This window comes from Talpa occidentalis, unplaced genomic scaffold, assembly GCF_014898055.3.
Source record: "Talpa occidentalis isolate TD23 unplaced genomic scaffold, MPIMG_talOcc4v2.1 talOcc4.6, whole genome shotgun sequence".
In the NCBI taxonomy this organism is placed as follows: Eukaryota; Metazoa; Chordata; class Mammalia; order Eulipotyphla; family Talpidae; genus Talpa; species Talpa occidentalis.
The window spans coordinates 109989218-110015289 of NW_023604972.1; the positions used below are offsets into that span (position 1 = coordinate 109989218).

At 33.3% G+C, this 26072-nt stretch overlaps 1 protein-coding gene across 1 annotated transcript in view; it reads right to left on the reverse strand.

Annotated features, from left to right (window-relative positions):
- Positions 1-26072, reverse strand: part of ST8SIA4 (ST8 alpha-N-acetyl-neuraminide alpha-2,8-sialyltransferase 4) — a 98444-nt gene that overhangs the window by 41129 nt on the left and 31243 nt on the right. Inside the window, exon 4 of the mRNA XM_037530610.2 lies at positions 13854-14147. Within this exon, the coding sequence (XP_037386507.1) occupies positions 13854-14147 (294 nt within the window). The remainder of the gene's footprint in view (positions 1-13853; positions 14148-26072) is intronic.

Here is a 26072-nt window from a genome sequence, read left to right on the forward strand (position 1 = left end):
CTCCGCGGTGCTGGTTCGATCCCCGGCTGCTCCCCGGCCACTGGAGGAGGGTCCCACATGGCGCGCAGACCTCTCCTGCCGCCCGCTGCTCCCCTCAGCAGTGTACTTCGGTCCTTCTGCCTGCTCTGCTCCCCGCTCTGGCTCTGGTGAATTCTCTCACCCTCCCGCGCTTCTGACTGTACCCAGTGCATGTATAAACAAAACAAACAAACAAATAAATAAATAAATAAACATGCCTCTATAAAAAATTAAAAAAAAAAAAAAGAAACAAGGATGTTTTAAAGCTGAACTCAATTGCTTGGTGACAAAGCTTAATTTTGGCAAATACCTCTGAAGTTGCTATAAAGGCTGAAAAAATGGCTAATTCATTGCAGAGAATATACATATATAAGATTTTAAGAATTCCTCAGAACTTTATTATACTGTAACTTTATTACTTTATCTTCTATACAAGTAGAAATAAATTATTTCACTGATTTTACTTACTATCTCTTCAGTGACATCAAAGTGTAATGTTTCCTTCAAAAGTTTTTTTTTTTTTAATTGAGTTCACCTGGGTTTACATTATTGTTTGTATTTTGAAAATATAGCAACGTCCTTTAAATGAATAATTAGTTTGACAGCAGGTGAGAAATGATACACATGAAACCTATACAGTGTTATCAACTAATATAACCTCAATAAGAAGAGGAAAAAAGGAAAATGTTATGAGTAATATGCACCATATTTTCATTATGAAAACAATTTGGTGTTGACAGTGAAAATTTATACTGCCTGGAACAAAACCAGTTTATTATTGGCAAGAATATTAATGATAATATAACAACTGCCAGTTCAGCTCTCTGTGCAACATATTCCATTTGACTACCAACATAGTCATTGGATGATCATTTAGAGGATAAAAGAGGAAGCAGAATAGAATTGAATGATCACAACTGACATCTGACACTAGCACTGGCTAATATCCTCTCCAAAAAATTTAATCAGGGATTATAGTTAAATAATACCATTGCTGAGGTCATGAGGTTTTATGTTGAAAAGTCATATAAAAATAAGCAAGCAATAGATATTTACATAGTATTACGCAGTGACTTGTCACCTGTCATTTTTGGTGCTGAAAATAACTGTGACTCTACCTTTACGATCCAGGGAGATAAAGACACAAGAAAAAGACAAGAGAGACACAGAAATCAGCAGTACAGTGTACGCACAATTTTTGCACTCCTTAATCTTCAAAGTCTATTCATTGGACCTTTATGATTACTTTCCTTGAACCCCAACAACTTATTTATCCTTAAGTAAGAATTGACTACCCATTTTGTATGACTTACTGCACATCAAAGTTAGTTTATATCTGTCCTGAATATTTCAAGTTTAGGTGTTATTTCTTATTAAGAATTAACTGTTCAAATTATATAGAAATAAGATCTTTTGAAGGATGGGGAATATTTATGACACGTACAAAAATTCTTCCACTGAGAGAGACCCTAAATTATTGAAAAGTAGTAACAGTGGTACTATAGAAGACCAAAATTCTTAAGATATTGGAGTCTATCTGTTATTAAGAACTGAAAAAATACTTCAGGATTTTACTTTCACTTAGGGCCGTGAAGTGACAGCACCCACATACTACCATTTGGAGGACATGATTGTAATATGAACACTATCTGAAGAGTAAGTGTAAGAATTTGCAACTTATATCATGTGATTTGATTAGGTCTCAGAATGAACAACTGAACTTTTGTCAACTTTGATATCTATGAACAGGTATGTATTGTAATTAAATGTAGTTCTCAGAAGCCCACATTGAACTGTCCATGTCCTATCATAAGGAAAAAATACACTCCCATATAATACATAAAAAAGAACATTCCTTAGCATTTCAGTGGGCTAGAGAGCCAGGATTGATGTTTGGGATGAATAGCGATAGGCAGGAGGTGCAGAGGTAACAGACTCAAACCACTATAATGTGATTTCTCTTTCGACCACTGACTGTTGGTCTTTACTAGGGTTTTACAATTATTCTTCTCTTGTCTCTCTGAATATTCCTCTTGACTTGCTGAAACAATTGCGAATTCGACTTGTCTCTCTGCAATGAAAACTGTCTGCATGACTTGCTTTAAGAATGTGAAAGCTTAAACGTATTGTTTCTGAGATGTCAGTGCCTGGTATATGATCAAACTGGAACCTGTAGAACACACAGTTGTCAGGGCAGCCCTGGTCAATATGCTTTTAAATGCCAGGGTCTGTAAATATAGAACTAAAAAGATTTGTTAAAGTTACTTTATGAATATTTCATAGTCAAAGTCCTGAAACAATCTGGTACAATATATTTACTCATCTAGATTACTAAATAATTTTGGTGTAAGACTGTCAAGAAGAAAGAAAAAAAAAAGGAGCAGCAATAGCTATTGCCTTGAACCCTTACTAATAGAAATCAGAATGTATTAGAACACTGACTTTTGTTTTTTTATTTTAAAAAAGATTTATTTATTTATTATTTATGCATAGAAGAACTGGAGTGTAGGTGGATTCATCAGAGATGGAGTGGGGAACAGAACAGGAGGATTTACTGAAATACACTGCTAAGGGGAGCAGCAGGTGACACAGGAGAGGTCTGGTCTGCCATGTGTGGGGTAGCCCCCTGGCCAGGGAAGGAATTCAGGCTGTAGCAGTGATAGCACTGATACTTAACTCCTAGGCTACCAGGGAGGCCCTAACTTTTGAATTATATAACAGACTGCCAATAACTTCTTTCCTATATGAAAATTCTAGTGATCAAGTCCCAAGTCTTTTGCCTTATTCTTTTCATACATAGTATGGGAAAATTGATTTGGTATTTCAAATATCTACAGCCATAATTTGGAATTTGTAACCTTAGGTCATAATCATAGGACCAAATATATTAGGAGTTAGAGTTAGCTGACTATGATAAATCATATGGAAATTCCTGATCAAAACTATCCCCTTCAAGCTAAACCACATCTAAGTCATACTAAGGATATATGAAACTGTAAACTTATAAAGATTTATTGTACATTTGATTCAAAAACCTTCCTCAGCAAACTGAGATATTATCTAGTTAAGCTCGCTGCTTAAAAATTTATTATATATTTGCCTTTTGTTTCAAATTCACATTATTTTAATGTATATAAATAATCTGACTCTAGTAATTAACCCATCACCTGGACTTAAATTGTAACAATGTCATGGGGACTAATTCAATTTGTATTTTGTATATTGAGCAGTGTTCTTCTTTTCTCCAGAAACAAGGGCATTTCTAAGGTTGTTTATGTATTTTCTTTCTTTTTTGAAAAAGATTTTATTTATTTATTTTTGCATAGAGGAGTTAAGATGTAGGCCATAGCTGTGGAGGGGGGGGCAGGTGAGAAGATTCACCAGAGACAGAGTGGGGATCAGAGCAGGCAGATCTACTGAAATACACTGCTGAGGGGAACAGTGGGCAAGATAGGAGAGGTTGGCTATGTCGTATATGGGTTAGCTCCCTGGCTGGGTTGGAACTCAGGCCATTATGGTGATAGTGCTGAGACTTAACCCCTAGGTTACCAGGGAGTCTCCATATTTATGTATTTTCTGATACTCATTACAAGATTAAGTCATGAAAGTAGAAAAAGCAACAAACTATCCAAAGGTATGAAATGAATATAACATGAAGTAAACTCATATATTTTTCCAAAACTAGCAAATCTAGCAGGATTTGAAAGACAGCAGTTGAGATAACAATCAAGAAATACTACTAAGTTAGTAAATGATGGAACTAAGGCAATATTCTCAGGTGTTCATGATGAAATTGTAGGTGATCAGTTTGGATGTTCCCAAGGGTTACACTTCACTATTAGAATCCTTTTCTTTTTTACTAGAATTTAATCTTCTATTTTATCAAATCAATATGATAAGCAGGAAAAAATTAGTAAGTATTGTTTTCAAAATTTTATAGATACAGGGTATTGGTTGGTTCTCAACATCAGTTGATTAACTAATAAATTGAAGAGAGACTAGCTTTCCAGTTTCCTCACCATTGAGATTCAAGCTTTCCTTGTTGACATTTCCCTGTTCACATTCCTGACTGGTGAATATGGCTTCCAGTGGTACCATACTGATTAAAAAAAAAAAAAATCCTTTGCTACATTCTGCTTGCTGTCCTACTTCTTTGATTGCTCTGGAAAACTTAACCTCAAACATGAGTTTTTTTCTTTAGCACTGTTTTGCCCTTTTTTATGACTCCATTCTCCACCCCTTGTACATGCAGCCCCCTCCCCCCCATGACATCTACAGGTCTTTCATGCTTCTTCTTAGGTATATAAAGATGAATCAATCAATTTTTGATATCATGAAAACTACAATGTAAACAGAGAATAAAATGAACAATAATCACACATTCTGATTACTATTCTGTTAGAGACAGATGATCCATAAAGAGAACAGAGAGACAAGCCCAGCAGGGCATTCTCAGAGAAGGTTCATGAGTGAGGAAATGTGTTCAAAATGGAATTTACTGAGATTTGAAAGAGGAGTAGAAATGATGAAGGTGGAAAGGAGAGAAAAATGCATACCAAGGAGAAAGGTCGAGGTCACTGAGTGACATGAAGACACCTCTCAAAAGACATTTAAGATGATTTGCAGAGCCTTTTAGTCTCAGTGGCAGAAAACCAAGTATTGGAAGCCTATTTTGGCCAAGGACAGCCTGTCATTTCTATTTCCCACAGGTTCCTGTATGAGCCACACACCTATGAATGTCTTCTCAGATATAAATCATTTATGTTTTCACATTCCGCAATGAAACAGGAATTAGAGGAGCTGCTAGCAAATAATATTGTGACTAAAGGGAATTGAATAAAATTTCAGGAAACACTATAATATAAAAGGGTAGGAATCAGGGTCTATAGAAAGGAAAGAAATATCCCATCATGGCAATATTATGAGCTTGAAAATACTGACTAGGTATTGCCCAGCTACTGAAAAGCATTAAACAAGGACCCATGTTTTACAAAGCAGTATTACAGTTGTGTTCCTCATTAGCCGAAATAGAAACCATGTGGAAATGTTTTTGGCATAAGACTAAATTTAAAACAAGCAAGCCAGTTCAGAAAGCATTTGAAATGTGTCCATTTTTAAAGTTATTTTTTTTTTAATTGCTTTTCCTTATGTGACTTTGAGTTGAGTCAAGACTCAAAAACAATTCATTTGAATAACAGCAATGAACCCAAATTTTCAGAAATCTATTATGGTCTATTTTTAAGGCTATACTTTTACTGAGGATTCTATTTAGAGTTTAGTCTGATTCAAATTCCTCTGCAATCGTATGACATTTCCATGAATTTAGCCTCCAGAGTATCCCCTTAATTTTACATAGTCCTTTCATCTTTACACTATTTTAAAATTTATAAATTTTCATATCCAAAAGGTGAGGGTAGCAACCAGTCTGAGAATGGTATTTTCTTTTACTGCAGTAACACTGGTTTGCAATACTTTATGTTACTCAAAGGCATAGGATGCAATACTTTATGTTACTCAAAGGCATAGCATACTCAGATCCAAGTATGCTTGGTGTTAGTCTTAAAAGTGGAGAAAAAGGTTAATGCTGGAAGATATGAGAAAATATAACCTGTGTGCTTCTTTTCTTTCAATAGCAGAGTGTACTATACTTAACCAGTGAAATATAAGCTAGGGTGTCACAGATATGATTCCTGTAAAGCTTTTTATTCCTTTATACATTTAAATGGACAAACTGAGAATTCTGACCTTGACCATTCATTGCATTGTGAATTAGGTACTCAGCTAGTTTATGGGATGCATGCCAAAATAAAACATCGATGATGTAGCAAAACCCTGGGAAACTTAAGAAAGTGTATTAAGGATACTACATTGGTCAACATATGCTATTTAATGGTAGAAATGAAGAAATGAGTATACTGCTCAAGAAATATGCAGAATAACAAGAATATGACCTTATATTCTGAATAAAAGGAATAACTTATAAAGTCACTTATATAAATAGTGTAAAGCAATATTTATCCTCCCAAATACAATATGCTGTTACCCGGAATAAATTCAAGTAGGCACTAGCATAAACATGAAGTGAGAGACTTTTGCTATATATTTTTAACATTAATTTTTCCTGAAAATTTATTAATTTAAACAAACTTATAATTCCTATATATTAAACATGCCCAAATAAACATGTGAAAAATCCCAAATGATTGGCTGTTTTTCTTTTATAAGGAAAGTCAATGTATTACTAGTATTGTATTTGACATTCAAAAGACATAGCAAAGCAATTTGCAAGGGTTAATTTGTATTTTGTACACATATATTCTATTAGTGTGCTATACGTTATATGTTTTATACAATAAACAATAATTATATACATGTAATCTTATGTATATGATTAGTGTGCATAAGTATTCATGATATAGTAAACAATGATATTCATGTTATATGTATACATTAGTATCAATGTGTTATTATTTTATACTTACATGCTATTTTTATTTTTCATATATGCAATATATAAATATTAATCCATAAATAATTTTCCATAATTTGTTTTTACAGTGCTATGCTTTTTCTAGTTTAAAACTGCAGAAATCCAAAAAAGAGTAAATTCAACATCCCACAGCCTCATAACAAACCAATCTACATATAGTTTCTAGATCTATTCAGTTATATAGATATATACATATTGTGTGTGTTTTGAGTACATATGTCTATCTTTTACTAACCACAAGAAATAATTGCATGAGGGTGGGTTAATTTAAACTCAAATTCTATAGTAATTGAAACATTTGTTTATACCAATACTCACATTTTAAAGAATACAAATCTAAGACTCAATTTTTGTTCATGGTCAGAATAGGAGTGATTGTTTTTACGTCCCTTGGAGCTCAGACTCCTAAATACTTAAAAGTTTTTAATGACCATGTTTTCAGTTTGGATCACTGCAAAACATTGATCCAAAGGAAATAAGACTGATCTTAAAGGAAATAAGAATATTCTCTCAAAATATATGTGAACTGAGATTTAGAAACACTGCTATAGCCATGAGGAGTATATCAAGCATCTCAAGTGAAAATTTTTAATTCCAAACAAATTTAGAATAGTTGTGAATTTAGTTTAACTTATAATTGCTCATTTATTTTGTAGTCAAATTATTTTCCACTAAAAAACATTTGGAAAATTTATCAAGTATAACAACAGCATATGTGTTCTCCACAGAAAGATAAAGGACAAAAGTCACAAGTAGAACTTATATAAAATTTACAACTCTATATGAACTTCACTTTTATTTCCCTTTAAAAACATTTCAGTAACTAAAAATGAGTGTCAGCATATCAATTTAATGAAAATATAGTTCCTATCTTACGCATATTGATATTAAAACAAATTATTTCTTAGAATATGTTGACAAAATAGGACAAATTCATTATCTTTGTTATAATAGAATTAAAATAATAAAACTAATGGGTCATATAAATTAATATAATAATTAAATAGACTGGTTTAAATCAATGAATTTCTTAAATATTACTATCTGAATAGAGATAAGGGTCTTATAACAAAAGGAAAGGGAATAAAGATGATAAATTTCCTAAAATGCCAATGTCTAACAAAAGTGCAGAAGAGTACATAGGATTCCAATCTAGAAATGGCAATTTATGCATATAAATGGAAATTTAAAATATACTTATTTGTGTATCTGCCTATTTCTTGAGAAAATTCTTTAAAAATTATCTATGACACCTTGAAAGTGGAACTGAGATTCTATTTTTTGTAGTTTCTTTTTTTTACAATGTTAAAATATAAGAAAATAACTATAACCTTCTCACTCAAAAAAAATCACTTGGTTATGATAAAACAAATTAATTATGAACTTAAAATTTTTGGGCAAATACTAAATATTTCATAAGAATAGTTTTATATTAATTATAGATAATATAAAGTGTGTATTAAATTTTGCCATTGTATTAAACTATTTTTCAAGAAATTTTAGGTTGGACACTGATATTTTTATTAATACTAAAACAAACTATGATTTTTGTATCTTGTAGCCACATATATGAAACTTCAACAAATCATTTTAAAATCTCTTCTTTACTGTTAAAGTCATGTGAAAATTATCCCAATCTTCACAAGAAAAATTTAAAAATATTAATAAAAATTGTAAACCACTGGGATTTAAAAAAATTACAAAAAGTTTACAATCCCAAACTGACTCTATACATTCATATATTCTCTTAAACCTGTAGTTACAACTTTTATTTTTCCACATTAGATTAGCCTCTCATTATTTTAAAGATTGCTCTAAAATAAAAATTTAGCTATTTTTTCCTCCTTATTCTTTTTTTTTAATTAATTAATTTATTTATACAAGCACTGGGTACAGTCAGAAGCGTGGGAGGGTGAGAGAATTCACCAGAGTCAGAGCGGGGAGCAGAGCAGGCAGACTGACGAAGTACACTGCTGGGGGGAGCAGCGGGCGGCAGGAGAGGTCTGCGCGCCATGTGGGACTCTTGCCCCGCCCGGGTAGCGAACGGCGCTGCAGAGGCTGCAGGCAGCTTTGCAACCCAGCGCTCAACCGCTGCGCCACCAGGGAGGCCCCTCCTCCTTATTCTTTTAATATGACTTTGAAAGAAAGATCATACTCAAAAACAAAACTTAAATAAGGGACCAGGAAAATGAATAAACTATAAGAAAGTGAAAATCAAAATCAACAAAAAACTATGAACCAGAGACACTTTTTGGGGGCGGGAGGGGAGGGATTGGGGTCAAAATGGGGGGTTGCAATTGTATGGGAAATATAAAAATAAAATTTATTATTTAAAAATAAATAAATAAATAAATAAATTCTTCAAAAATAAAAAAAAACATACTCTGACTCTCTCTGAATTTTACGATTGAGAAGTTAAAATTTTAGAGCTTAAAAAAACCCTATAATTAAATACATTTTTTTAGTTAATAAATCATCATAAATTTTTGGAAAGGAAATAGTTTAAATAATAAGGCACAATGGTTAGACAGAAAATTATTTAAATGATTCTCTTTGTGTTCAGGAACACTTTGTTTTCCTATATCACTTCAACTTTCTATTTGTAATTGCAATACTTGGAGGAACCTTTTACATTGCAATTATGCACTAAAACGTATGCACTGGGTCCTCTGTACTTTCATGAGAAACAACAAACTCCAGTAATCAACAGAGGATATGAAACTATCTAAATAATTTTCCTGAACTTTATTAATCACAGAGTTTCAGAAATAGGTCAAAAGAGATGTAAAAAAGATACTTGAAAACATCTACTAATATCATATGATACTGTTCTTAGATCAGTGTCACACTTCCTTATTTTCTTGCAAGGTTCTAGTAACTATGCAGGGTACAAAATTATGCTGAAATGATATACTAGGTACAGTATTCTATTAATTTCCTCAATTCCATAAATGAAATTGATTCCACATACACTCTATGTATAAATTTCCAATGCATCTAAAAGGAGAGAGTGGCTGTTTTTTGGGGCCACAGATTAGTTCTCAGTCACTGGATATTTAAAGTGGTATATGTTGATGTATGAGCAGGAAGTAGCAAGATATTTTCTTTCTGGCATTTTTTGTCAAAATACTTGAACCACAGTAATCAAAAGGACGCATGCCATTAACTCCACCAGTAGTCAGAAGTTTGGCCTTGCACTTTTTGGAATAAAATACTTAGGAATTAATGAAGACATTTATATTTATAATGGTTATAAAAGAAATGTAGATAAGAAAAATCATAAAATGTAAGTACTGATAAGCCAATTATTAAAAAAATTCTGTACTTTTTATGTTTAAAATATATGTTAAAATCCCATATGAAGTCACTTGGATTTTTTACAAAATAATAATTGGTTAGTACTTTTATAATTCCTGAATAGTTATTCTGGAAGAATGACAAAATTTTATTCATATTAAATTTTCACTAGGCTATGTTTTAGAGATGGACTTATTCTATTAAAATGGTAATTTCCCAAAGGAAAAATTCAAGTCAGGAACTAGTATAATAAATATGATTATAGCTTGCAGCTCTGATATCTAAAACAAATTTTCAAGTACAAACCAAAGGCCACTTATTTCAGAAATTTGTTTTCATCTTTTTTGGTTGTTGTTTATTTAATTGTATTATGTTTAATTAATTTAATGTCAGTATACTGCACCTATATAATTTAGAGATATAAGTTCACATCTCTTCAGCTGATTGTCACACATCATACCCAAAACCAAAACACCCAAAGCACTACTGTTAATCATGTATACTCTACTTGGATTAAACCTTGTTTAAAATGTTCTATTTTAACCACTCTTCTTTAATGTTTTGCTGTTGATACTAAATAGAGAAATAAAAAACTGAATTTAGGTGACAAAATTACTAATTCCAAAGTTTATATGGAGAGCGAAAATACCCAGAACAGTAAACAGAATACTGATGTAAGAACAAAATCTGAGAACTAACAGTACACAACTTCAAGCCTTATCCATGCTGCAGAAATTAAGTTTGTTATTGGCAAAAATAGACAACTATATTAATGGAATGGATAAAGAGCACAGGGGTAGAACTACATAAACATACTCAACTAATATTTGAGAAAGGAACAAAAACGCAAAGGAGTAAAGACAGTTTTTTCAACAAATTGCATAGCTCAACTGATGTTCACATATGAAAAAATGAGCTTAGACAGAGAACTTACACTCTTCACAACAACCAACTCAAAATAGAGAACAGACCTAAATGTAAAATACAAAACTATAAAATCTTAGAAAATAACATAAAAGACAATATAAACAGCTAAGGATTTGATGATGACTTTTTAGATAGAACACCAAAGACATGACCCATGAAAGAATTAATGGCTGAGCAGGATATCATTAAAAATGAAAACTCTGGGGCTCCCTGGTGGTGCAAGGGGTTAAGTCTCTAGCAACCACTGCAGCTAGAGTTAGATTCTGCCCAGGGAGGAATCTCTCCTGTCTTGCCAGCTGCTCCCCTCAGCAGTATATTTCAGTAGATCCACCTGTTTTGTTCCCCACTCTGTCTCTGGTGAATCCTCTTACCTCCCCACTCCTCTGGCCTACTGGGATCCCAGCTCTTGCATGCATAAAGAAATAAAATAAATCTTTAAAAAAATGAAAATTTCTGTTCTGCAAAAGACAAAATCGTGAGAATAAGGATTTAAGCCACAGACTGAAAGAAAATATCTGCAAAAGATATATCTGAAAAAGGACAGTTATCTAAAATAAACAAAGAACTCTTAGAGTTCAATGAAGAGAAAACAAATAGCCTGATTGGAAAAAAAAAAAGTCAAAGCCTTTAATAGACATCGCATTAAAAAAAGACATATAGATGGCAAACAAGCACATTAAATGGTGTTCCACATCATACATTATCAGGAATACAAATTAAAATAATAATGATATACCAATACACATCTATTCAAGTAGTGAAAATCAGAATGACAAAACACTAAATGCTAGGGAGGATATGGAAAAAAAAAGAAATCTTATTCATTACTAGGGGGAGTGTAAAATAATACAGCCACTTTGAAAGATAATTTGGCAATTTCTTATAAAACTAGTGTAACCTTAACAGAAGATCCAGCAATCATGTTCCTCAGGTACTTATTTACTCAAATGAGCTGAAAACTACATACAGATATTAAATAGTTTTATGCATAACTTAGAAGCCAAAACTTAGAAGCAATAGGCAAATGGATTTAAAAAAAACCTGGAATGTCCAGACAATAGAATATTATTCAGTGCTAAAATGAAATAGGATCTATAGCCATGAAAAGATAAGGAGGAACACCCAACGCATATTACTAAGTTAAAGCAGTCAATGGTAAAAGACTGTGCACTATGACTTCAACTATGTGACATTCTGGAGAAAGCATAGCTATGAGAATTGTGTAAGTGTCAGTACTTGCAATGGGTTAGTGGGCCAGGAGGGATGAAAAGGCTAGATACAGAGGTTTTTTAGGACAGGAAATGATCAGTAATAGTGGATATATTCCATTATTCATCAGTCAAAACTCATAAAATATACAAACTATGAGTGGAACTATAGTATGAACTATGAATTTTGGATGATAATGATGTTTCAATGTGTTTTCATCAATTGTAACAAATATATGACTGTGGAATATGCTGGTAATGAAAGAGGCTATTCTGTGAGTGCAGGTAGTATATGGGAAATCTGTGTATCTTCTCAATTTTGCTGTAAACCTAAAACTGCTCTAAAAATAGTTGATACAAAGTTCTAATTCAGAGTAGTATTAAATTTTCAAAAGAGTTTCCTTTAATTAAGGAGTGCATCAAAACATTTGTTTTTGAAACTTAATTAGCTATCACTGAAATGTTTATGTTTGTGAGTACTTTTTTTAAGATGGGACATGGTAATATCTTCTTTTCTGAATCAAATGATACATTAACATATCAAGAAACAAGATGCATTCTTAACACATTACTTACACTCTGTTAAGAATGCATCTTTTTTTTTTCAGAGTCAAATTATAATTACCAGGAATCTTTGCAATTAAAAAAATACTTATCCTCTAAGTGCATATATTTTATCTTACTTTATTGAAACTTCGTCTTAAACAGCAAGAGTATGAATGTTGAATAACCATGACTTAATTATGAGAATGCAATTTAACTGCTCACAGAATAACATAATCCAAGAAATGGTCTAAAGGCTTTAAAAAGGAAATGGTAAATCATTGAAGGAGAATATCTCAATAATAAAACAAAACTAAAGCGCAATAGCCCAGTCTTAATCACAGTACATAAAGCAAACTACATTTAGCATAAGACTTGGTAACTTTTTCTTTTAGAACTTCTAGCCATTATATTTAGTTATTCCTCTGAACTTGTCCTACCTTTCCAATTCTATTGAATTTTCCATACATCTTTATCATCTAATGAGTAAATTAACCAAAAAGTATAGTTGGTCCTCATGTCTTTGTGATTGTCTCTCTCTTTTACCTGATGAGGTTATTCTTGTTTTAAAAGAAGAGATATGTGAGATACACTTTTAAGACATCCTTGATAACCTGAGGGACAAATTCTACATACTATTTTGCCATAGAAGTTTACGTATTTTTATAAAACTCTTCTTCAATTTTATACTTACAGTAACTAACAGTAGATATTTAATAAATATAATTATAATTTATCTTTACATTATCTATTTTACATACTGATATGTGTGCATCACTGAGTTGGTCATTTGCCACTTTTAAACAAGAGTCTAGTCCTTAGCTTTTCTTCTAAGTTTGTGTTAATGTAAAGGAAATGTTGAATTAATTCATAAATATGGCATTTCTGACTTCTGGGAAGACACATTAAGACATATTATTTCAACTAGCCTTCTCTATCACTAGTCAGTCTCTTAACTTCAGATGGGACTTAATCGCCGCCTAAATACATCTATCATTTATACTTCCACAATATCACCCACTAGCCATTTAGCACTTCTGTTGGTATATTTCTATCCCAAATTCATCAGTTTTACTATGAATTCTTATTATTCTTTAACACAGAAAAAATATAAAACTCAGTAGTTTTTGTGATCCAACAAAAATAAGTGTCAAGTTCAACAATTTGCTTTTTCAAGAACGATAATAAGCTAATTAAGCTAAAATAACATAGTGCATGAGCAAAATTTCAACTTGATGAATAGAGTAACCATGATAAAATAATGAAAACATATATCTATTGGGAGCTCTAAATGGGTTCCTTTCTGTCTAGGGAAAATGTTTTGTTATGTGTTCCAATGTGCGAAGGACAGACTGGTCCTTTCCACTTACCCTCTGACAGCATGAATAAGTCTCAATGATGGATAGGCAGTTCGCACTTTCAGTTTATTCTTAAGGATTAGTGCATTAACCCACTCCACGTGCTTCTCTCCTCCTTTGACCATGAACGCAGGGATCCAAAGGACACTGTCATTCAGCATGGAAAGTCTATGCACAAATTTTTCTCTGTCACTCTCATTCCGAAAGCCTCCAAATGCTCTTTGTACAACTGATGGATTCATGGTAATAAAGTCTGATTTAGTACCCACATCTGCAGCAAACTCCACCACAGGGGCTAGATTACACCTGAAGAGGAAAAAAATTAAAGGACAAATGAAAAATAAAATCAAATATTTCATTCTTAAATGCTGTGCATGAAAAGCAGAATGGGGAATGAATATGCTTTTTTTTTTACTAAGTAGGGAAAAAAGGATTATTTGTCTAGTAAAATTATATTATCAATAATCACCACCCACTCAGGAATATTGCCTTCGATAAGGATGCACCCCAAGAATAGGACTTATATTGTCATTGATATTAATTCGAAGTGTTGTGTAAGAATACTCTGCTTTACCTTCATAAAACCACATGATATGAATTACTAATAAGTGAATTTATGAAGGCAAATTCATAAGGGCTCTGTTGCCTTGAAGTAGGGAATCTCAACTACATGCTCTTCTGTGAGCAAATAAAGCACATTAGACTAATACACAATCTTCATCACTTGTCAAGTTTAATTCATTTCAAAAACTCTATAAGCATTAGTAAATGAAGATGATTTTCTGTACTACAAGGCCAAGAGAAAAGCACGATTCCTTATAGCATTTTCCACAAATATATTTGCAATTGCCTTCTATAGGCCTAAATGGGAAAGAAAGGTAAGAAAATACAGTTAACACATTTAATACGCCTTTTGGGAATGTTAAGTAATGCAGGAAAGTCCCTACATAAGATCAAATATTTTTCTGTTCTTTTCAATGACATTCTCTAAATGCAAGTTTTTTCCTGCTAAATGCCATCTACGCCCTTTGGGGAAGGGACAGACTTTGTCTTCTTTTCTTCACTGACACTCCAAGAGCCTTGCAAAGCACTTGGGGCTGATTTTATTCTTGTAAACTGATTTCATTCTTGTATTACAAGAACAATTTGGAAAGCACCTTGAATTTAGTTTTCATCCAACTTATGATTGCTTCTTTGATTTTTTTTTTCTCATAGATCTTTTGGGTACATGACTTTAAATATATTCTTTTTATCTTTTTTTTATTATTATTTTTAACTTGCTAGAAAGGTGTAAGTTTTAGTTAAGTGAAAAATTGTAGTTTTAACGAACATAAACTTGCTAATCTGGAAAAAGAAATATTTGCATCTATTCAAACAACACCTTCACTGAACACACAAAATTTTTTCTTTTCCTTTTCTTTCTTTATGTCAGTCATATCTTTTTCTCCCCTCTCTAAAAGGGTAAATTTATTTCCTTTTCTGTAATTTTGCAGGTTCAATTGCATTATGAAAATTTCTCAAGTTTCTCTTCTTTGTGTACTTGCCACACAAAATCCTCAAGGAAGTTAAATTTAATTAAAAAGCAAAGTGTGTGTTCTGCTATTAAAAACAGTAGTATGCATATACTTTCTTATCTCCCTTAATTAATACATCATATTACTTCCTAGATCTTTGACAACATTTAACTACCCCAAAAAAATCTTTCATCATAAACAATTAAGCCAAATCTATGCTATTAAGAATGAGATAAACAAATAGAAAAAATAAATAAAAATTAAAACATTCACTTAGAAATAATCTTTTCATGTTATATATCTTTATGTCCACTACATTATATTATAGAGTACTTATTTGTCTCCACCCATGATTCTTGCCTCTGTAAAAAGTTAGATTTATCCATCCCACCACAGTGAGAATATTATGAATGGGATCTTGTTGAGAAAGAACAGCTACCAGAAACAAAGGCCAAATGGACATCCTATTGTGGAATTCATGGAAGACTGAGGAATTTATAGTTTCTAAAGTCTTAAAATGAGCTCTACACATACTTTAAAAATACTTCAAATTCCAATCAACCTGATTTTAAGATAAATTTGGATACTGTGGGGAAAATGAATTCTGAAAATCATTTTTACAGACACTGCTTCCTCGGATTAAGAAAATAGATAATGCTAACTAACAATATATTTAACATATCCCTGTCAGGGGAGATGACTTCAGCTATATCTTTGAGCTCACAATTCCTCAGCAATTATTTTCAGATAATTTCAACTAAAGAAAAGCAATATCGGGCCTCCCTAGTGGCGCAGGGGTTAAGTCTCAGCCCTACCAAGCTATTGCCAGCCACTGGAGCATGAGTTTGATCCCCACCAGGAAGCTACTTAATATTTGACTAATTACTGTGTCTTTTACTGTCATATTTAGCTTCTACTGAGAATAGTGTACTATGTATGTTACATAAATAGTTGCTGCTAATTCATTTTGAATACAATATTTACCTGCTCTCTAGGTCCACTCTTCATGTGTCCTCAAAAAATAAGGGCTTCCCTGGTGGCCGTGGGGTTAAAGTCTCAATGTTATCAAGCTATCCCTAGCCACTGTGGCATGAGTTCAATCTCTGGCCAAGGAGCTAACCCACATGGCATAACAGATCTCTCCTATCTCGCTCGCTGCTCCCCTCAGCAGTGTATTTCAGTAGATCTGCCTGTTCTACTCCCCATTCTTTCTCTAGTGAATCCTCTCACCCCTCACAACCTGCACTTCTGGCCTATACCCCAATACTTGTATGCATAAATAAATAAAATAAATCTTTAAAAAAAAAGAAAAACAATATATATATATACTTCATTTTCTCTATAGTTATAAAATAACGAGAGCCAACCCATTCAAAGAACAGAAAAATAGCATTCTAGTAAATTGCATTATCAGGGAAAAGGCATTTTATGTTTTACATTACTTTTTGTTATCACTTATTAACAGCTCCTCTACCCTCAACTTTCCAATACCTCTAATAGGATTAACTCAGTATGTTCTAAAACATGATTGTCTAGTCACCTGTCTTTTTTAAAGCTAGCAAGATACCCATCAATAAAGTTTGATCTTAGAAATCAGGCAATTTCCACTGTGCAAGCAAAAGTAGACTAACAGAATAAAACTATTTCTGGAGAATAGGGTCAATCTAAGAGACAAGCCACATATTTGATGCAATCAGAGAATGCTCAATGACTGTGATGCTAACTAAAAAAGCACCAGGAGATCAAATAATCAATGCATATGAGGTTGATTGTAAAGTTTTTAAGACCTAAGCATAGCCTAATATGGATTTCTGAGGGATGAACACAGAGGCAATGAGGATAGACAAAAGGACACATTACAATATATAACTCATGCTAGTACTAGTAGCCCAACTGCTTCGTTTTCTGGAAAGAAAGATTAACATCATGTCCACATGTGGTCAGTAAATTAATATGTGCTTGAGTCAGATATTTAGTAATATAATTAACTTACTGACTCAAAATCAGGACAAGACTAAAGAAGCAAAAATAACCAACCAGCTGTGCTGCACTCCAGAAATTCAGTAGACTTATGAACTTCATAGTGTTACAAGCAGCAATACTGCTGATTGAGCAAGATTATGAATAGATTTGCAATCATATGTTTTTCATCCTTTTAAAATAAAACTTCTGAGAGGTTATAACATTCAAAAGTAGCCAGAGTGTGTCATAAAGCATTTATGCAGTAGCACATTATTTCACATGTTATTCTTGATCTTATAAAATTGAAAGTTGGCCAATTTTAAAATGACTGATTGCTATAAATAAAAACTACTAGGTGAATAAGAATATTTAATACACTCAAGCTCTATCTCTTTTGCCAAATTAAATTTGGTGCCATCCAAGTATTTTTCACATATCAAAAGCATGAAAACAAATATAGTGAGTTAGATGTATTGTCCAAACCCTGTTTCCTGGAAGCTGCCCAATTATCAGTTTACTGGTACTCATCTTCCATCATTGATTAAACATCTGCACGAGTATAGCTACTTCTGCTTGTACTTGGACTCTCTGAAATTTCTTTTGTGATCTATACAAGACGTGATTGCCTCTTAACACTCCTTTTATGCAGAACTGAGAGTATTTCCATTTATTTCCAGGCTATGTAATTTTTTAATTCATAGGAAAGAAATGTTAATTTCACATGTAACCTCTCTAGGTCACAGAATTCCCTAGAAAGATATATGTCTTAGATTTGTCAATATTCTCCACACTTGCCTTAACTTATAGCTCAGTATTCTAAAAAACTAGCCTCTCTTTCAATGGCCCAACAGATAAGACTTCAGAGTTCACTGGGCAAATATAATATTGGGTGCTCAAAATTTGTTTTCCAGCTATTTTACTATTTGTGCTATTTTACAATGATGTAATCTGGCCAAAATATAGTCTTAATAGTTTTTATTAGTGATATAAAGTAATACTCATTTATTTAACCATGTATTTGTCCATGCCAAGGTGTGTTGTTATAAATTTGTGCTAGATACAGATTACTCATCTAAAATAATAAAGTAAAACAGTATGCACTGTGATATAGGAAGCTAAAAATTACATCTTTACACATATAATAGATTAAATGAGAAAGAAACAATACGCATAAATTACAGACTAAATTATTCTTTTGCACCATAAGTTAATATTCAGATAAGTTCCTAACACAGATTAGCATTCTTTTTTTCCTTTGGCCAGTTCCACTGTGTGTCTCTCTGAACTAGCACTGAATTCCCTCCCTCATTTTCAGCCATCATTACCAGTGGGACCATACTTATGCCCCAATGACTGGGAAATGGGAGAAAGCCTCTTTTCTTTTCTTTCCCCAGAGGAAACCAATGGTTCCTATCTACTCCCATCCAGCTTTTGAGTTTGAAGAGTCAAGAGAACAAGGACCTTCTGGTATTTGTCCTTTCACTGGCATGGTGGCTAATGTCTCAAAGTTGCTAGGGAAACTGATGCATGCAACCTAGCAATCTCTGTTACTTTCAGGGGTGAGGTTAGTAGGCTCCAAATAGACCTAAAACCAAAAATTTCTGCAATACGTGGTGGTATGGAACAGGGTCATCTCCATTTTAGAGATAAGGAAATGGGGTCAAAATGATCAGGACATGTATCCTAGGAAACAGTATAAATTAAAGAAACACACAGCTACTTTAGAATGATTCCAGGATAATAGTTTGAACTGGTACAGTTTGCACAGAATCAAAGAAATATCTTCATGGTCATCCCAACCTTTGTGTATGAGAAAGAGTGCTTTAGTATTTAGTCTCAGATTTTAGTCACAGACTTCCAAGACATAAACGTTGGATACAAAGCCACTCAGTCATGACATTCTCTAAATCCTGGGCAGTTATTAAACAAAAGGCTTTAAGTATCTAAAACATAAAAGTAATAGTTACATCTCAGCTACTTTGAAGGGAAAGAGTTTTCAAAATTCTGGTAAAAAATTAAATATTGAATTGATGTAATTCTTTGAAATAGGAAGCATTGGATTTATATGTGACATGTCATTATATAGTAAACAAAGTATAAGAAACAGATATGAAACAACCTTTTGGAGAAGCGTGTTTTGGTAATGAATAGACACCAAGACACACAAACCAACTCATACATTTCACATTTTATATTTGCTGATAACAATACAATCTTTAACTTGATAGAAATAAATATAACATATTGTGAAAATAGCTAAGTGACTAAACAGAAGAGGAAATTTTTTCACAAACCCAGATTTGTTTACATTACTGGCAAGGATGGGAAAAACAGTGGCATGTTATTTCTAAGGAAATTGCAGGATGAAAAAACTTTCAAACCCATTCTAGAAGATCAAGATCTGAAATACCAAGAAATAGCTTATGTCACGTCACACATAAGTCAAAACCAAAATGGCATCATTGGGTAAATTTGTTACAAATGCACTGATACCATTTTAATAACTTAGTTTTTGTTTTGTCTTGGTTTGTTTTGAAGGGGAGGATATGGCAAGGATTGGAAATATTGTAATTCAAAGAGAGAAAATGATACATGTGCACCAAATATATATCCAATTTGGCTTAAGCTTTCAGGAACAAAAGGCATAGAATTTAGTTTCTGTCCTTAGTCATCTCTTCAGCAGTAACTATGTAAGCACTGATATTATTTTCCTAATCTATGTAACCTAAGTAAGCTACTTAACCTCTCTAGATTCAACTTTTTTCTAAAAAGTGAGTTTATTAACATTAATTGGAATGTTACTGAGAAACCTGAATGAAGATATCTAAATTTTCTCTCTGAATTGCTTGCAAAAAAATTAGTAAGAAATATTTGCTTATGCTAAAGAGGCAGAAGAAGTGCTTTCAGACAAATTAAGGAAGATTTTCTATAGGAAAAACTTACTAAACAACAATGTAAAAAACATTTATTTATAGCACATTAAATAAATTATTTTATTTGGATTTTATCTCCCTCCCAAAACTAATTGGTGATTGAAATGCTAGTGAGGCCAAATCACAAGCTTCTTGAATATAAGATAAAATGAATTTTACTCCACATGTAATATGAAAACTTTAGAAGTTCATAGACAGCCCAGTGTACTTAGGAAGAAAAATGTGACAGTGTTCAGAAGAAATTAAAATAAGGTCATAAAATTAGAACTTCAAGAGAGTTCACCTATAAGTAGTAAAGATATTTAATTATGACAGTAAAAAAAGAATAGCTATTTTATTAAGCAATTTATTTGCATCAAAATCTGTCCCATTTGTTTTGCATGTAATATCATCTATAACTCTCATAGTTAACCCATGAAGTGATCATTATGTTTACCCACTGATGAAGAAACTGAGTTACAATAAAATATTATAGGTTACATAGATGTAAGTAGTAGAGAGAGTCATTAGTCTCCTAAATATCGTATACTACTTACTCCTTGTGAATGTAAAGGAAGTACTAGACCAACAAATTTACATGACTTGTTCACAAATTTAGTTGTTTGCAACTGTGATATGGCAATCTCTTCTATCTTCCCATTGATTGTCTTGTCTGGTCTTGTGAAGGTTCATCCCTCTCACTCTTCTGTAAGCACACCAACCCGAAAGTTGGGGTTTACACTGTGGTTCCATATTTTAAATCAAGCTCAAACTTAGCATTTATCATCCTTCTTCCTGGAACACACTGGAATTTGGAGTGGTGTGACAACTTTGAAGTCGTCAACTATTTTCAAGAGGGATGAACAAAATAGAAATGTTCAAGGGAATAAAAGGAATGAAAGGGGGAAATAAGACATCACAAGGATGCTGATTTGTAAATACATTTTTCTAAATTAAAAATAAAGTCTAACAGACTTTTTTTGTCCATGCGTAGTTGTATGCACTTAGCAATACAGAGAGAGAGAACTTAACTGCTGTTCTCTTCCTGGGGTATGGAAATATATTTATAAAAAGCAACAGTAAAATGTGAAATGGCATCAGAGCAAGTGCTACCGGTGCAGGAAGTTGATTTGTCTGGTTTGCTGCTGTATTATTTATAAAAAATATCAGGATGTTCATTATTTAAGCAGTTTCATAAGGGGGTGCTCAGTAATTACTGCCAATGAGTTGGCTGCCCCCATTTATCAAAGGCAGTAATGTGGCAATGTCAGTGAGTTTTAATGTAGACATGATGACTATATATCTATTGCCAAAATTTTATTCTACAAAACAACAAATTATGAAACATCCCTTACTTAAATTAACTTCCTGTGACATTTATACTTTTTCTTGAATGAGTGATGTCTGGGTTTTTTGTTTGCATTCTTACTTCTTTTGCCTGCTTGTATTCAACAGCCAGAAACCAACTCTGATTCACTTTGAAGAAGTGTTGTATTAGAAGAGTGGGTGGGGCAAGAGACATCACTTCAAAAATTATAGCCCAGATAAATGTCCATTTAGCTCTCATATTCGTATTGAGTTAATCAAATCATATATTGATTGTCTTTATATCAGTTTCTCCTATTAATCTATGGGTTCCTTAGATCATGTCTAATTTCTCTTCATGTCTTCAGGGACTACCAGTTAAAAGCCAAACATATACAAGTACTAAGATAAATTACTCAATAAAATAAATAGAAATAATGAAAGTTGAGGATGCCATTTCTTGATCAACTATATATATCTAAATTTTTATATTTTCCTATCATGGATAACATAAATTTTCTTTCAAAGATTAAATTGAAAGAAACTGGAGTTGAGCCAAATTCAACATGCATTATGTTTTCTTCCACAAAACAGTATTAAGAGGACCTTTTATTTTTATTCTAATAGTCTTACAAAATGTCAGGCATTCTTTAAAATTATGGATATATACATAAATGTCCTCATTTAACCTTCACAACACCAGGAAGTGCTGCCATTATCATCAGTATTTCAGAGATAAGTAAAATGAGCTACCCATATGTGACTGATTAGTTCAAGGTCATTTAATTGTGTTAGGGCCTAGGTTCAAAATCATGCAGTTTAACTCCTGGACTATGCTCAGACATTTTTAACATATGCTAAATAAATACATACGTAGACATTAAAAAGATAAAATATTTGGGCCTCCCCTGGTGGTGCAGTGGTTGAGAGCTGGGCTGCAAAGCTGCCCGCAGCCTCTACAGCACCGGTTCGATCCCTGGCCACCGGCAAGGGTCCCACATGGCGAGGGTCCCACATGGTGCGACAGACTTCTTCTGCTGCACCCACTGCTCCCCTCAGCAGTGCATTTTGTCAGTCTGCCTGTTCTGTTCCCCGCTCTGGCTCTGGTGAATTCTCTCATCCTCCCACGCTTCTGACTGTACCCAGTGCTTGTAGAAATAAATAAATAAATCTTTTTTAAAAAAGATAAAATATTTTATATTGTGAATTTCTTGAACTTAATAAACTTCATAAAAATTGCTAAAAATGTGTCATTATACTACACAAACTTTCAAATAAATTGAAATCTGAGCTATTTAACTATCACAATTAAGAATTAAGTTGTTTCTTTTTTTATAAAAGTGAATATATATATATATAACTTATTCCTGTACTTACAAGAAAAATTTACACAAAAAAACATATATTTCTTTTTTCATGAAGTGAATATGGATATATACTATGTATAGTTACCTGGCTAATACTTATTTGAATCATTGTGTCACCTTCCTTGAATGTGCATATAGAATGAATACCAAACATACCCATTACATCTTTCCTTTGTAATTAAAAAAGGATTTTTTTCCTGAGGAGGGTTTTATGAGAAAGTTCTAGCAGTTGGTGTGAAATTCACTGTTATTTTTCTTTATGTAAATATTTGTGGCTGGCATACTAAGTGAAGAGGGAGGATAACCAAGCTAGAATTCTTGAAATGTATTTTCCGGCTCTTCTGTCACTAACAAGGAAATGGAATGGCCATTTCCATTGATCAGTGGCTGCTGAGCTGTTACTATAGTATTATAAAGAGAAGATCTGATTCAGCCTGAAATTTATGTCCTTAAAATTTATGTTGTGCATTAAAAAAGGGAAGCAGTATTCATGAAATATTATGACTGATACCTTAATCACCCATGCTTGAAAATCAAGGCAGAAAAACCATAGCTTTTTCTCTTTGTAAATCATGGTGTTAAACATGTTATGGACACTAGGGTCATTATAGTGGCTTTGGGAAACACAACTGGATTTTCTTTTAATGGTTGTGCCACCCAAGCTTGTCACTATTATTGCTTTGGCATTTTACTTTCTTGTTTAAGAAAATTAAAAAATAAATAGACTGATTGTCATTCTGGGGAGGGACAAGAGTGAAAAAACTGGAAAGAAGGGCTCTCAAGACTAAAACCTGATTCACACAAGGAGGTGGAGGTAAAGGGTATGAATGCGACCATTAACCTAGCTATAGAAATCAAGATACTTAGGTTCCAGTGCCTTATCACAAGGCATAAGGCACAAACAGGTATCAGATGCTGTAAGGAGTGCCCATAGCACAGACCTGAGGCAAAAGATATAGAGATTGGGCCCATCCTAGAGTCTCCAGTCCCCACCTGGAATCTCTGGTCCCTTTCGCATTCTGCAAGGTTATTCAAAATCAGCAACAAACCAAAGGCTCACAAGGAGTGACCTTTCCCAAACAGAAGAGGACTGTATCAGTGCAGTCTCTGCACAGGCTCGGGGCAACCCTCCAACTACCCACCTGTGCCTAAGCAGGTGCCTCTTTTCACCAACTCTTTCCTTTGCAGGGCAGCAGCCTCCTGCATGCCCATGACCTGTACCTGCCGGGGCTTCTCTTCGCTGACCTCCCTCAGCAGAGGCAGCTCTCCTCAAGGCCGCCCGTTTCAGGCCTCTCTCAGCAAACCTGTCCCTTTTGGGGCAGCTCTTCCTGCCCGCTTGTGTCTATGCAAGTGTCCATTATTCTTCTGTCCTTTTCCCTAATACCTGCTCTTTAAACATAACTAACGTCTCTGCTCGTGGAGAAACTCGCCTGGGAAACTCTCCGCATGCTGCTGAAAGGGGAGCTCTGGAGAAACCTCTCCCAGAGTGAAACCAAGGACGCTGCACTCCAAACGCACTAACTCCAAAAACAACAACTCTAAATTTCAGTACACACATACATTCTTTTAATTCTTTTGGAAAGCATTGTCCAAAGTTGAGTAATGATTTCTAACTTAGTATATATTTGGTCCTGGATATATGTTGGTATAATACTCAAAAGATTTAGGCATTCTGACACTAATCATTTAGAAAATTATCACATTATGAATGGAGAAAACTCAATGTTTTATTTTCTGATATCACAAGATAGGCTGAGGCAACATCATGTTCATTATATCATATTGTAAGTAGATCTTTTCCATGCTCTATTTTATTGGAGAATTATATTTTGACTTAGCTTAAAGGCCATGATCTCTCCACAATTCTTCTGTCCTCCATATCTGATTCACCACAAAACCCTGCTAATTCCTCTCAGAAAACTTTTCTGAATATATTCTCACTTCTTTATTCCTATTGATATTTTCTCAGGTTAGATACCACCATGTTTCATTACAACACTACCCTAATTAATTCTTTTACAGATTATTAGCTAAGCATATTAGTGGATCATGAATAAAATTTAGGCTTAGGTCATTAGTTAGCAATTTTTAAAGAATGACAAAAATAGATTATAACAGAAAAGACAGTACCCTTGCACATAATTTTATGAAAATTTGTTTCAGATTTGTGTGTGTGTGTGTGAGAGTAGTAACAGTAGCAGTAGAAGCAACAGTACAAGTATTTCAGGAACTAGGTTGAATTTCTTATTATGCATCTTTATTAAGCAATATTGAAAAACATTGTCCTAACCAGTTAACATAAAGATTCCAAATGTATCATTTTCTGTTTCAAGAATGGCATCATCTTATTAAAATGCATATTCAATCATATTACTATCCTAACCAAAAATCTTCAGTTGATATTAGTACATAACTTTCATAACTTGTCCCTACCTCACCTTCCAGAATTTTCTCTGTAAATAACCTTTTGTCTATTTAGAGTCAAATGACATCCATTTACTCCATGTGCTTCCTGTCTGTGTCCCTTTGCTTGTGACGATGTTTCTCTCTGAAATGATCTCCCTCTCCAAGCCACTCCAAACGCCAAATATGAACGTCATGTTTGTTCTTAAAACTCAAAGGTCAATGTCCATTGCAAAGGTTTAAATTATTTTTTTGACAGAACTAATTGACAGAGCTAACTGCTTCCACTGCACTGTTGTAAAATATTTACTAATATTTATCCTACCATGTATGAAACTGTCATATTCTTATGTAGGGTCAATAGCTTTAATAAAAATGGCCATAATAATAATGAGTTAATCTGTAACATATTGATATATGCATTGAGAACCTGTTTACAATGACATTTGATCTCTCAGCCTTCTTGGAGCACAACTGATAAACTAAACCCAACCCTAAAAACATATAGACCCCTGGATAGGAGGTTGACGCAACTCAGAAAAATGGGTGATTCTGCTTTTATATTTCCCCATTTGAACGGGACAACGCTGCCTGGGCTTGTGATCGGTTCCAAACAAAACAAATCACCTAGATTAGGCTTGAAAATTGTCAGTTTCCAGGTTCTGCCCTAAATTTCTGATATTGCTATATAATCACTTCAATTTTATTTTTAAGATGTTGTGATATTTTAAGATGTTATCATGAAACTGTTTCACAGGCATGACAGTG